A 13,819-nucleotide genomic window follows, 5' to 3' on the forward strand; every position below is an offset into this window, starting at 1 on the left:
GACAAAGAAGGGAGGAGGAATCATTTAAGCATAAAGTACACAAGCTGTTTTCGTACTTAGACCTTTGAGTCACAGTAAACTGCAAACGTGGTTATGGCTTTGGTGCATTAAGTTGTTGGAACTCTAACCCTTGATGAATGTTTGGCTTGTTCTTTACTCAGCTCTCTCCTTCACATGACATCCAAGCCCATGATACGGCCAAGCAACATAATCACCACCCTCTTCCATACTGTTATCGTAACTGATGGTTTCAAGCCTGTTAACATGCACACTGAACTGTGATACCAATGCAAATCCACTTGAAAAAAATAGACAGGCTGGATTAGGTTTCATCATAAATAGTTCTCTGCTTCACAGCCATGTCACGTGGACACTTCCCGTTAGTGAGGCTTTTACCGCCACCTTCCTCAATAGTTTACAGTACATATGCGTCAGGCTTTATGTTGTCACAAAGACAGACAGCACAGCTAAGTTGAAATTTTTAACCTTAACTTGCCCTCATGACAAAGTGGCAATTCTTTGCATGTGACATCACGAGCCACATAGAGGACTGCCCAATGGCAAAGTCTGCCTCTGGTTAAATATTAAAAATAGAAGGCACTGCTGTATTTATACAAGCAATAAATAAGTCCACTTTCCACAGATCATGTTCAACTGTAGTTTATTTTATTAAAAAGACCAGGGTGCAAATATGAAATTAAAAAAAATAAAGACAAGCATATAATTTTTAAGCATTTAATACAAACTTAACAATATAAACTATTTCAGTCCCTCTTGACATGTAAGACACTGACTCAAAATACTTTGTTATACCGTATTTTTTATCAAGTATTGCACAATGTAGGTACAAAATTAATATTCATACGATTACATTTTGTCCATAGTATAGCAAAATCTTTTTAACCTCTTAACAGAAAATACAATTCATCTTTCAGAAAAAAAGCAAATATTCCTACACTTGAACTCCACCACTAAGGAATACTCTGTACACAATCTTTAGAATATTCGATGTAATTTTTTTTTAAAGATGGATTTCTTTAACAATTATCTTTAAAAAAAGAAAAAAAAAATAAGGAAAAGCTGCTGCAGCCATCACAGATCACTGGAGTAGTAAAAAGATATAAATGCAACACCATGTCATAGAAACAATATATACTCTGATATCTTACAAACTCTGTACTAAATTAAATTATACAATTAGAAAAAGACCAAGTAACCCCACTTAGTAGTGCCAATTCATAAAAATCAGCCTTGTCTTACCACCTGTAAAATACTGTAAGAGGCCAAAACTTGAAGCTTGTGGTTTTTTTTGTTTGTTTTTTTTTTTTAATGTTTTTGGAGAATCTTGTCAACATGGTAAAAAATTTTGTGCTTGGTTGGCAAAAAGGAAAAAGAAAAACAATGGTGCATGTTGAATTGAAGTAACCAAGCTTGGATGTGTTTGTACAACAAGCTTTTAGTAGAAACAAACTCAAGGGGGCACAGTAAAAACACCCTTGGGCACATGCGCTTGACTGACTAAACACTATATCCTTGAAAGTCCAGTTTCTAAGTGTGCGTTTTGTTTTTCCTTCTCTTTGAGCCACCATCATTCATAAATAACATCTTGACGAGTTTAGTTAGCCATGACTGGCTGGAATTGCTGGTTAGAATACTGCATGTTGCTCAGACTGAAGTTGAGGCCATCCATAAGGGACTTGTCGTTGAGGCTTCCGTAGGCCGCAAACATGTCAAAGGCATTGTTGTACTGCAGAGGGCCGAGCCCCAAGGAGCCCTCCCCGGGGAACACTGCTCCAGGGCTGGCCTGTCCCTGGAGGCTGGGGAACACAAACTCCTTGGCATTGGGTGACAGAGCAGAGGCCTTCTGCTGCTGTTGCTGCTGCTGCTGCTGCTGCTGACCCAGGCCCAGCCCGTACAGTGAGTGCATGGAGGTGGAGATGGCTTTCTGCTTCAGCAGGGTGTTGACATTCAGACCCAGGTTATTGGTAGGGGAGGTTCGGGCCACCTTGCTACTGCTGCCGCTGTTGGCATTATTGCCGCGGCTGCTGCTCTTCATCTTAGTGGAGCCGAATTTGGTAGCGGCAAAGGTGGCAGTGGTGAAGGTTAAGGGCTGGGTGGACCGTGGCATGAAGGAGGGGCTCACGGCAGCAGACTGCCCAAAAGGAGGGGAGGGGGAGCTGGACTCTGAGGAAGCCCCGACAGGGTCGCTGATTGGCATGAAGACCTGGGCCTCAGGATTAAAGCTGTTCTTGATCTCCTTGTCCAGCTCTGACCCATTCTCATTGTTATCATCCACATAGAGCACCTTAACCGGTCCCTTCTCCCCAATCTGGTAGGAAACCTCAAACGGGTCGATCCACACACTAAGGTCCTGAGGGAGATTATTCCGGACGTCTTCGATGTCCAGCCCGCTCTCTTTGGCTGCCTGCTCCACCACAGGATCCACTTTCTCCCCTACATGGATGCACCTGAATCCTGAACCTTTGTATGGCTTATCCGGATACCAGTGGCCTTCATATTTTTTCTTCAGCTGCCTCTCGAGCTCTTCGCCAAAGATATTCACACGTCGTCGAGGGAGTTTGTTGTATAAATAGGAAATAATAAAGTTGAGTGCTACTTGAATTTCAAGCTGCATAGCTGCTTCAGTGGCGAGGGCGATTCTTCTTCTGTCACAGAGTTGCTTCTTCTGAGTGTTGCAAAAACCTGTGCTTGTTGCCAAAATGAATGTCCTTCCTGCAGCACGGTTAGGTTCAGGATCCTAAAACAGAGGGGGAGGGGAATGAAAGCATTAAGAATTGTGAAGCCGTTTGTAATACAAACAAAAGATCAAATTATACATCAACTTGGAGACCATTATGATCAATGATATTTCATCTGTATTAGCTCCTTGTACTCTGCATTCACCATTCACTCCCCCGCTGTACAGCAGCGCTGTATCTCAGCTGTACAATATCAACAGCTATAAATAAACAGAGGCCACTGACTCAGAGACGGTGTCAGCAGTGCGTGTTCCCCAGCGGTCTGCTGTGACAGAAATACGCAAGTACGGTTGACCTCTGCGGAGGGCGGTGGATCTGATAGCAGGTGTCATTCGTCACAAGGATTTTCAATTGCTTCATTTTGGCACGGGGACATGTTCGGGCGAAACTCCTTCCACCTGCGTCGAAGTGGGAGATTGCTTCTTTATGCTAAACGGGCTATTCTTTCTCCCGTGCACCGACTGAGCTACAGTTGGTAACACTGGAGCAGCACGTACAAGCTTGCGTCGAGAATTGCTGTTACATAATCAACATTTATAGTCTAACCACGGCCATAAATCCAGTTCTTTAAAAACAACAAAAGACACTCGCTTAACTACGAGACGACAGTGACGTTACTTACAAAAATGACTTGCTCTCTCGTCGCGTTTGGCTCAGATAGAGCCGAACAAGTAGCATTAGCTGACCAACTTAATGAAGGGTGTGAACAGAAATGTAGCTAGCTCGCGTTAGCCATCTATCTACGTTAGGTGTCAGATGCGGTTCAGTTAATGTTTAGCTCGACCAAAGCTGGTTATCAGTGTTTTCTTGCAATGACATCGTGTGTAGCAAGCAAAAAACATTAGAAAACGGACAGTAAATGCGAATGTCTGTGTTAACAGCGACAAAAGACGATGATGATTCGCTTTAATCTGGATTTACGACTGTGTTGGTCGATAGCAACCTACGTAGCATTTGAGTTAGTCAAGTTAGGTGGCTACAGCCTGCATATTCGAGTAAGATAATGTTGTAAGACCACTGTTCATTAACACCATTGAGTGTCAGTTTGAAAATTAATAGGAGATAAACAAAATAATGCAAACCTACTTAAGTTTTCGATTAAATGAATGTTATACCAACGTTAAGTCAATATTTACTTACATGGAAATTCACAGCAGGTCCTTCTTGCACTAGCCCGAGCAAGCGTTACGCTTATACAGCCTCTAAAGTTGTTTTTTCTTTTAAAGAAGATTACAAAATGATGTTGTCTTTATCACGCTCCAGGCGATTTTGCTTCCGTGGGGTATAGTTAAATTCCGATTCTCACGCTACCAAGCTAACTCCCCACAGCCTGGGAGTTTTTACAACTCTGCCCTTTAAAACTTGGGCTGATTTGTTTATATAGTAGTCCTCCGCCACGGACATGGAGGAGGTGGTGATGCGGCTCTCAGAGGTCAACCCCCAGTAACGTGTTTCTATTGGCCGAGTGCGAGTCGTCATCAACAGCCACTCCAACAACTACTGTGATTGGGTCATTTTGTGATCCATCAACCGCAGGGTTCTATTTACGGTAGTGCTTTGCCTTTCATGTGCTGTGGACTATTTTATTAGAGCATGTTCTCCAAAATAAAATTTGAAAGGCTTATTTGAGATAAAATATAATTGCTGTAACATTGTTAAAAATATTTTAATACCAACATGGTTGACGGGTAAAAGACTGACATGTCTGTACAAGTCTGTTTCATGCTATGCAAAGCTTTCTTCAAGGTCCTCTGTGCTTAGAGGTTGTCCTCTGTCACACATGAAACCTATGGCTCAACAAGGAGTCCATTTTGATGACAAATTCTTGATGGTCTGTAAAATTGTTGTTGCCCACCAGAGTCAACACTGAAATGAAAGCACCTTTGGCTCTGTTCTGATCATTACAGGGTTAAACAGAGCTGGATTGTCACTGGCGGAGGGACACACCTGTCACTGGTTGTGTTCCTTGCTCCTCACCAATGACATTTTGATGTTCCCTGAGCCAGCTGTAGCAGTATATCTAAATCTAACAGCCTTCCCTTACTGAGAGGAGCGTTCTATGACACAGCACAACTTCCACCACTTTTTAACAAAACAGATGGAATCTCGTTATAGCCATCTGTGTAAATATTGACATCATTTTCCTTCTGTGTACCTGAGATAAATTTCTCTTCATTCTAAAGTCTGTTTACTGTAAAAATGAATTGTTACACAATGGATCCCAGCTGCTCTCCAGTGCCTGCGTGCTGGCTTCTTGTTTTCAGCAGCTGTGCAGTGCAGGACTTAAGCTCTCCCCTGTCAGGCCCAAGGTGTTTGACGCCAGAGCCTGTTCTTACCTAACATGGACTCTCACAGTGTGTTTGTACAATAAATACAATGCCACATGAATTATACAGCTGGGAGGGAGGTGGTAGGGGGAGAAGGAGGAGGAGTAGAAAAGACAGAGTGTTCTTTGGAGGGGGGAGCTGAAACTCAAAAGTATATGCTAACTGAAAAACCCACTCAAATGGTGTATGTCATGTCTGTAAATGTTGAATTTGAGAGCTGATTTATAGGAGAGCTGTCTGCTGCTTACAAGCCCTCTGGAGGGAACAGCAGGAGAGTCAGTATAATTCCAGAGACGTATATGATTGGTCTGAATCAATAATAATTCAGTCAGACAGTCTGTTGTCCAAGTCATGTTCCTCACTAAATCAAGATAGCAGAAATGAAAGAATGGACACATTCTTCTCCTTTTTCTCTGCTGAGCTAAAACATATATATATATATATATATAAAGTATATTATTCATTATAGCAAACATCAGAGTGGCCTTGGACAAGCCTGATATATCCCTGGTGAGAAAATCTGCTTTAAGAGGATGTATGGAGTACAAAGAGAAGAGAAGCAGCGAGGGAGTGTTTCATCAGTCTTTTAAAGTGTTTTTTTTTGTGTGTGTGCGTGTGTGTTCATCGCAGCATTCTCTTTCTCATTCAAGTCTGCAGAACTCTGAAAACAGTTAATCTATACGTTAACTTAATATGTAAATATAGGGAGGTTAATTGTGGTTTATCACAGTGCTACAGCCGCACAGTGCCACGTCCCAGGGCTATAAACAAAGTGCTATAAAATGCAGTCAGATCATAGCCAGAGGGCTGCAGGATGCTGCAGGCACAATGGAGAGTTCTTCCAGCCTCCAGATTGAATCTCAGCAGGGGTGAGAGATGAGTCCCCCACCACCGAGGATCTCTTGTGATGGATGACCCGAGCACAAACTTAACACAACGTGGGGGCCTTGGAGACACACCAAGGCCACCAGAGTAGAACAAGCTTTTTTTCCCCCTCACAACACAGGAAATATGTGACTATGACCAAATGCTCAGACATGTTTCAGTTTGAATTATAGGCACTATAGGCTTAATCGCTATTCACCAGTTTTCCCAACACTGTAAGAAATACCATGAGCAGGTCCAGAATCCTTCCGCTCATTCTCCCACTGTGTCCACTCAGTAAGTAAGTGTTAGTTTTGGCTGTGGGTAGGTGGTGCTTAACAATGACCTATTTGTTATTCTCCTCCAGAGTATGGATCTGGCGAGTGGCAAAGGTTTCCTCCTGTTGTTGTGAGTCTGTCTGTCTGGGACCTGAAGGTAAACACAGCTAATGAAGTGAGATGTTTTAGCATGAGTCATACAAATTTTTTTAGTGAAGTCAGTTCACATAGACATTTTCCCCCCTTTTTCTTCACAGAGCTGCGAAATCCTTTTCTCTTCTCTTTGGCTTTGTAACTGAGCACAAGTCCTGTTAATTTCCCAGATGTGGTCAGAGGATTTTAATCCGTGTAATATCACATGCTCAGTCCCAGGGGGGGTAAATATGAGAGTAATAATATGAACATGTGCCACTCTTTGCTTACTTACTACTAAGAAAAGAATGAAGCTGTCTTATATGGAAAGAGATTGGGATCTGTACTGAAGGAAATGACAAAAAAACCCTTGTTCATGTGCACATGCTGTATATTGAAAGCTGTCACAGACAGCATTCATTTCTTTTGCTTATTTGACTACCACTAAGAGATCTCAGATAGACTTATTAGATCATTTTCTTTCCAATGGACTTTAAATCTCAGTCTTCTGACAGGTGACTTCACTCTGTCATGCCTAACCTTGTGGGCTTTCTTGAAATTTTGAGCTCACATTTTTTACTAGCAGGATACAGCAGAAACTTCTTTATGGCTCTTTTCAGTTTTAGGTTCTGGTAACTCAGATAGCAGTTTTTTTATTCAGTCATTTCTTTCATTAGAAGATGAACAAATACAATACAAAATACATCCATCTATCCATCCATTTTCTATGCCGTTTATCTGTCAGGGTCTTACAAAATACATTCCAAAATAAATATACTGTTTTAAAACATAAATATAAACAACAGACTCTAAGCTTTCCTGCAGTTTTTCATTAAACCCAGTGCCCTTTTGAAATAGTTCAGTTATCCTCATTTATTTCTATTTCAACATTTTGTGACCTCTGACTAAGTACAGCAGCATAAATCTTTATGTATGTGCAAGAACAGAAACCAAAGACCTTGGCAACTAGCTGATGAACATAGTGGTGTGTTTAGCAGCTAAAGGATCAACGTCCCCAAATAGCAAAAAAATAATAATAAAAAAAAAGCAGCAATCAGTTTGACTGTTGCCTTTCAATCAAAGTTGGATCAAAGTGGGTACACGTGATCACTTTTTGTACCTTAAAGCGAGAGCAGCTTTTATTGTTTGATGGTCACTGTTGTTACATGTGCACAATTGAAAGTTAATGATCAACGGTAAAACAACAAGACCAGTTATAAAGTCAGCAAACCTACAATAACATCAGTTACACAGCAATGTTGCTCTTAAGTTTGCTAACATTTGCTACCATAAGGCACTGGTCATAACAGACTAAGTTAGTAATGTCATATTTTATAATTTCTCTAAAATGCTAACAAAAACAGCTCTAATATTAGTAGTATTTTGTAGCAATGCTGTTTCTTGCAATCCTCTCTCCAAACACAAGATTCTCTTCAGCAGAGATCCTCTGTTCTTAAATCCGTTAAAGAAGTTCTCTGTGTATATGTATATCATTTACCAGTTGAATAAATGTGATTGTGCCTGGAACAGAAGTTTTTACTGCTCTGTTATTGAAATACAGTCCCAGCCCTGGAAGAGTAGGAGGAGGTGCTCAATTAGTATTCATAGCGGATCTGTAGTGATAGCAATCTAAGATTACGCTGCTCACTGGAATTTATAGCTTCATGCACACATACACAAGCACCTCCTTTATTCTTCCCTTAAATTCAAAGGAATGACGGTCTTTAAATTCTCAACCGTGGTGATGAAAGCAGGCAGAAAGACATTTATCTCCGGCTCGTATGAGCTGTTTATACAGGAAAATCATTTAAAAGTTTAGAAAATGAGTCTTTACTCTGGCACATGAGAGTCCTCTTGAGTCTGGTGAGCGCTGGGATCGGGTATTACGTGCTGCTTCCTCTTGACTTGTTTACAAATGCTGTGGCAGTCAGAGGGAGCCCAATAAGAGCTATTTTTCACACCAGTGCCAGGAATGTCATTAATATAAGTGGTGGCAATATTTGCCACCACAGCTCCTCCAAATGCTCTCTCATACCTGCGTGCAAAGGGACATTTCGGAGTCCGAGTCTGAGCTTACTCGCCATACATCTGCAGAAGGGGATGAAGTTGTGTGTATGTGGAGTAATGAGCGTATTCATGCCATGTAGCACCCAGCGGTTTCACATTTGAGCCGGGTTACAGTGTTTTGACCCCTGGAAAGATTCATATCAAGCCATCTGGAGGAGACGGAAGGTTACACAATAGGGGATCAGCTGTGCTCCTCCCATTTAAATACCATTCTGCTCTACTATTTGGCTTCACGTTAGAGGATTATGTTTAGCATGCCGGGTGCCATGTCATGAATCAGCCAAAAGAACAGAACAGAGAAGCATTAAGCTTAATAACACAAGCATGGCACAGAGACAAGATCGCTGCATGGCAAAGCTGTGCCCTTGCAGTCAGATCGACTTTTTGAGAAATTCAATTATGCTCTGAAATGAACAGCCAGAGCTTGTGGATAGGATGAGTTCTAGAGTGAGAGCCATCCATTGTAGTGAGAATGTGTCACATTTCCATGAATACTGAATGGAGTGTGCTACAGTAGGCAGGCTGTCCCTGTCATTGTGATTTGTATGTTTACCCCCCCCCCCCACACACACACACACACACACTCCTCTTCCCTTTGGACTGTAACCTTCTCCCCCGCACTGCTGCATGCTCCTTAAAACAGATTTCTGTCTTCTCCCCCTGTCTCTGTGGGTGAGATCCATCCCTGGGCAGGCCTTGCAGTGGATGATGTCAGATTATTCAAACGACATGCATCATCATCACAAGATATTAACAGAAGCATTAGCTTCTATAAGCTCGAAGACATGTCTTTTTCACATGAATTCCCATCAATGTGTATGCACAGCCAGGATTTGCACAGACCCTCTATTGAGAAGCCCTCTATCCTGTTTGCCAGAAATGATGTCAATGTAGTCATGGCAACTATTCTTACACATTACCCCATGCTCTTCCACAGTCAGAATACCACTAGCAAGTGTTATTTTTCTGACAAATGTCAGATCTCATCTCTTAAATGGCAATGAGTTTTTTGTTGTTGTTGTTATTTTTTCACAGTTGGGAGTTGAAAATGCAGAGGATGGAGAGTAGTGCATGGGCAGGAGAGACGTGTGATGGAAGGGAAGGAAGAGAAGAAGCAGCTCTGTTAAGGTTGATCCTTAGTTTTGTTCTGCTTTCATAAACAGCTGATCAGGATGGGGAAACAGGACAAGAAGGAAAAATGAACTAGAAGTCATGATCGTTCGTGTGTGAAGAGGGTAATGATGAGTGCTGCTCGCTAATTCGCTCCATTAATGTAATGTAAACTGCCTAATGGGAACTCACGAGGCTGTCGCTTTGCAGGCTGAATATTCAGTGAATCACTCAGGTAAACGTGACATAGAATTTAGATGGATGCAAATGTGTGCAGCATTGGACTGTGTTGTCTGTAACCGTCCACCGCCAGCAGCAGCAGCAGCAGCAGTCAGTGCTCTCTGGTTCAGAGAGCTGACAGTGCTGTTGGGGTAACAAGAGAAGGTGGAGCCATATTTCGCTGATGGATGACCTTTGATAGAAATGGAGAAAGGTGATAGGCTGGGCAAAAAAGAGCGTGAGAACACAAAAAAGAGCCGTGGTGCAGAAAACCTTGTGTTTGAGGGGGTCGCTTTACTGTATGCAACTGCATCAGCAGCTCAATGCTGTAATCTCCGGGGAGGGGAGAAGGAGAGTAATTGTGACATTGCTCTTTGGCTGGGAATTGCTACTCAGTGCAATTCAGCCCAGTAATCAGAAAGCATTGGGGTGAATAGTCAACGCGGTCAATTTGGTCAATTGAGTCGATTCAGATGATAAATGAAAATGGCAACACCTAACTGCAATACAGGAGAGTAGCACATCAACGCGCGTGTACATAAGTTCATATTGCAAACACATGGGATGTTTTGATTTTGCTTTTTATGATATTTTAATTTTAAAGGACCAGTGCGCAGGATTTAGAGACATCTAGCATGGTTGCGGATTGTTGCAGGAGAACCTTTAGCGCACATCATTTCAGCTTAAAAATACCAAAGGTCCTCTGTGTTTTGTCTGTTCTGGGCTATTGTAGAAGCATGGCAGCGCAACATGGAGGTTAATCTAAGCTAAAAAAAAAAAAAACACAACAATTCTTTCAGGTGATTACACCCTAATGAAAACATAACGAGGAATATTCCATTCCTGCCAAAATATCCCTCTAAATCCTACAGAATGGATCTTTAACAATGGGTCAATTTGTTCACATTACAAAAAGGCAGATTTCCCCATTCCTCTCTAGCCTTGCAGATAGGTTTGGTTTTATATGGCCACGTTTTGAGATGGAGTCCTCATTCAAACTACTTTTTACTCAAGAAATAGTCCCTGAAAATGAGCCCTGAAAACTGTTGACAATGTGTTCTGTCAATTGTCAACGCTATGAGCACTGAAAAATGACATTCACTCAACTTCGGTGGTGGCATAAGTGTCAGATGACAGATGTCAGATGTCAAAAATATGGGCACAAAACTGTAACTATCTGCATGACTCGATACCACTAGAAGCTAAAGCAATAGTTCAGGTGAATTCATTGCAAACAGCAGTTGGCTAAGAGACCAAAATGATCAAAATGAACAAAAATTCAAGTGGAAGTTTAAACACAATACAACACAATTAAAATAAGTACCAATTTATCACTAACCTACTATAAACAGAAAAATAAATTAACCCCTCATCAACCTGATGCAACTAAAGTTTCTGTTAAGTGTTATTAGTGTTCAGTGATGACTGAAAGAAGCTCTTCTTTAGTTAACTTTTCTCAAGCAATAAGCTTCTTTCTTTATATAGTCACCATTCAAACTCTCTCAGGAGTAAAATAAAAGAGGAATAAATGGTTTGTTGTACAGGCCCTGTTTTCATTATAGTTTCAGTTTTGCCCCTAAAACTGCTTTTATGTGTGTGGAGGCTACCTCTGTTAAAGCTCTGCAGTAAAATAAAGACTCTGGTTGATGACTTGTTGACCATGTTGCTCACAGTTTGTGAGTAGATAAGCCTCTAAATAATCTGAAGTTTGACCTTAGTGGGTTCTGACCCCTCCTCCTATGTCTCACCATCCAAAACCAACATCATGTGTCCTTTTGTTACGCCACCTCCTATAAGTACAATACAAAAGGCCACACAAGGCCACTCCAGTGCTCACCACAATACAGCTGAGCTGTGTCAATCCGACAAAGCTGCTGGTGTTGGGAAATATCCACTGCCTAGTGGAACACAGAGACTCAGTCTCCACACCAGCAGCTTAGCTTACACTGTTGAGATAGGGAAATTCCTACATCCTGGTTATTGATGTAATACGATTTGTAGTAAATAGTCCTGAATTAGACACACACACACACAGAGCGAAATCGTTTCATTCACAGTTGTTATTCACATAGAATTTGTGGCATAAGTGAATGCATGGATCCTTTCATGGCTTGCAAAATTACCTTCAATGCTAAATGTACACAATATAGACAACAGTTTTTGTGGGATTTTTTTTGCCCATTCATACAGAAGAGCAGTTGTGAGGTCAGACACTGATGTTGTATCAAAAAGCCTGGTCCATAATCTCTATTCCAGTTCAACCCAAAGGTGTTGGATGGGGTTGAGGTCAGGGCTCTGTGTGGGCCAGTCAAATTCTTCCACACCAAACTCATCCAGCCATGACTTTATGGACTTTGCTTTGTGCACTGGGACACAGTCATGCTGGAATAGAAAAGGACCTTCAACAAGCTGGCCATGACTTTCCTGTAGTACTCTGTTCTGTGGTAGGAAAATGTAGGATGGATTGGTATAACATTTTGAACACGCAGTCACAATAAACTGTCATGATACCTTGACTGCTCATTTGGTACAATTATCAGGCCAAACATTTTTTTTGTCTTTGGTTTATGACCGAATACCTCTATATATTCCCTTCTGCCTCAACTGCATTTATCTTTAGGGCTATTTAGATAATGTCAGTATGCAAACACACCACACTAAGATGTGTTAGCATTGAGCCCAAACCACCAATGTACAGCCTTACAAAGCTACTAGTATGGTCTAAATTCTTATTCTTGCTTGGCTAAATGTTTATTTATTTATTTTTTTGGTCATTTTAGTAGCATAACCAAACCTGTAAGTACAGCCTGTAAGAAGCATTTAGTGTGTGCCTCGGCTTACAGAAGTACAAATAAATAAGCTTCTGTATGTACCGCCCAGTGCAGCAAAGCTTTCCCTCTTAGCTGTATCCTGTCAGGCATTTACTTAGTGCAGTGTTTACTGTCTGCCATGACCCACGCTGTGGGCTAAGAGACACCCTGAACTGAGATCAGGCCTGGAACCAGCTGACACATTGAGAAGAATGTCACAGGGAAGTGGAGAGTGATTTCATGCCCGTGTGAAAATCCATTAATCACAAATTCACCCTGATTGAAATGAGAGGTCAAAGAATGAACACAAACACGCCTCTCTATGCTTCCTCCCCCCTCCTCCAACCATTTCTTGCTCCACCATTTCTCCTCCTTTGACCATTTCTTCTTTCTTATTTCTTCATCCTGTTGTGAAAGCGTTTTCTTCTTTGCGCTCAGCTCTGTAATATTTGTCCTTTTTCCCTGTGACAGTTTGTTCTTCTTATCTGTACTTTTTTCCATAAAATGTTCTATATTTTTTCTTCTCTCTGCACTCAGTCACAGTGTGAGTGGCTGTAGTCTGGAGTGGTGCCAGTGCAAACAGCTTGGGCAAACCTGCTTTCAGAACAGGGTCCATAAGAGCATTTCTCCCCCGCTAGCTCATGAGTGTGTGCGTGTGTGTGTGTGTGTGTGTGTATGTGACTCAGATGACTAAGTCCAGGACATGGTGCCATGAGTCTACGAGGTCAACATGGACATCCTGAATTTGATTTGAATAGGGCAGGATCAGCTAAAATTGGCTTTGTATGATATTGTATGTGCTTATTCTGAAATCAGGACACACTGCATGCACATGCTGCATTAATCAGCTATTGATAATTGCTCTAAGGCATGCTCATTACCTACCAATATAACAGTGTAGCCGCCCCACACAATGACCAATTAATCTATAGGAAGAACATGTCCTCTGTGTTTGTAGGCAAATAGTGTAAACAATGAGGAGAATAATCTTATATTTATATTCAACGTCTACTTGTTTGTTTCACTGCTGAGCTATTTGCTAATTAAATGATCTAAATGTAACGTGTGAAATTGACAAAATTTAATAGAACCTTATCTGATAAAGATCCACCTCAGGCCCGCGCTGCAAATAAATCTCAAATCTTGTTCTCTCAAAATGCGTAAAATAATCTGCCATTGCAGTGAGTTTATTTCAGTCCGTTTAGTTTCAGTATTTTTTCAGAAATGAGTTAATTTCTTAAAACAAGATTAGG

General features: G+C 41.4%; 1 protein-coding gene across 1 annotated transcript; it reads right to left on the reverse strand.

The window, feature by feature from the left end:
• Window positions 1–644: 644 nt before the first annotated feature.
• tob1b (transducer of ERBB2, 1b) lies at window positions 645–4,127 on the reverse strand. Its single transcript, XM_046377456.1, has 2 exons — window positions 3,900–4,127; window positions 645–2,758 (listed from the first exon to the last, which is right to left on the reverse strand). Exon 2 carries the CDS (start codon window positions 2,633–2,635, stop codon window positions 1,616–1,618), a length of 1,020 nt encoding a protein of 339 aa, XP_046233412.1. The 5' UTR covers window positions 2,636–2,758; window positions 3,900–4,127; the 3' UTR covers window positions 645–1,615.
• Window positions 4,128–13,819: the final 9,692 nt, after the last annotated feature.

Source organism: Scatophagus argus, chromosome 21, assembly GCF_020382885.2.
Source record: "Scatophagus argus isolate fScaArg1 chromosome 21, fScaArg1.pri, whole genome shotgun sequence".
NCBI lineage: Eukaryota > Metazoa > Chordata > Actinopteri > Scatophagidae > Scatophagus > Scatophagus argus.

Bases quoted from the DNA above. Each gene is read 5' to 3' on its own strand.
- tob1b (XM_046377456.1), bottom strand. From the start codon at position 2,635: ATGCAGCTTGAAATTCAAGTAGCACTCAACTTTATTATTTCCTATTTA.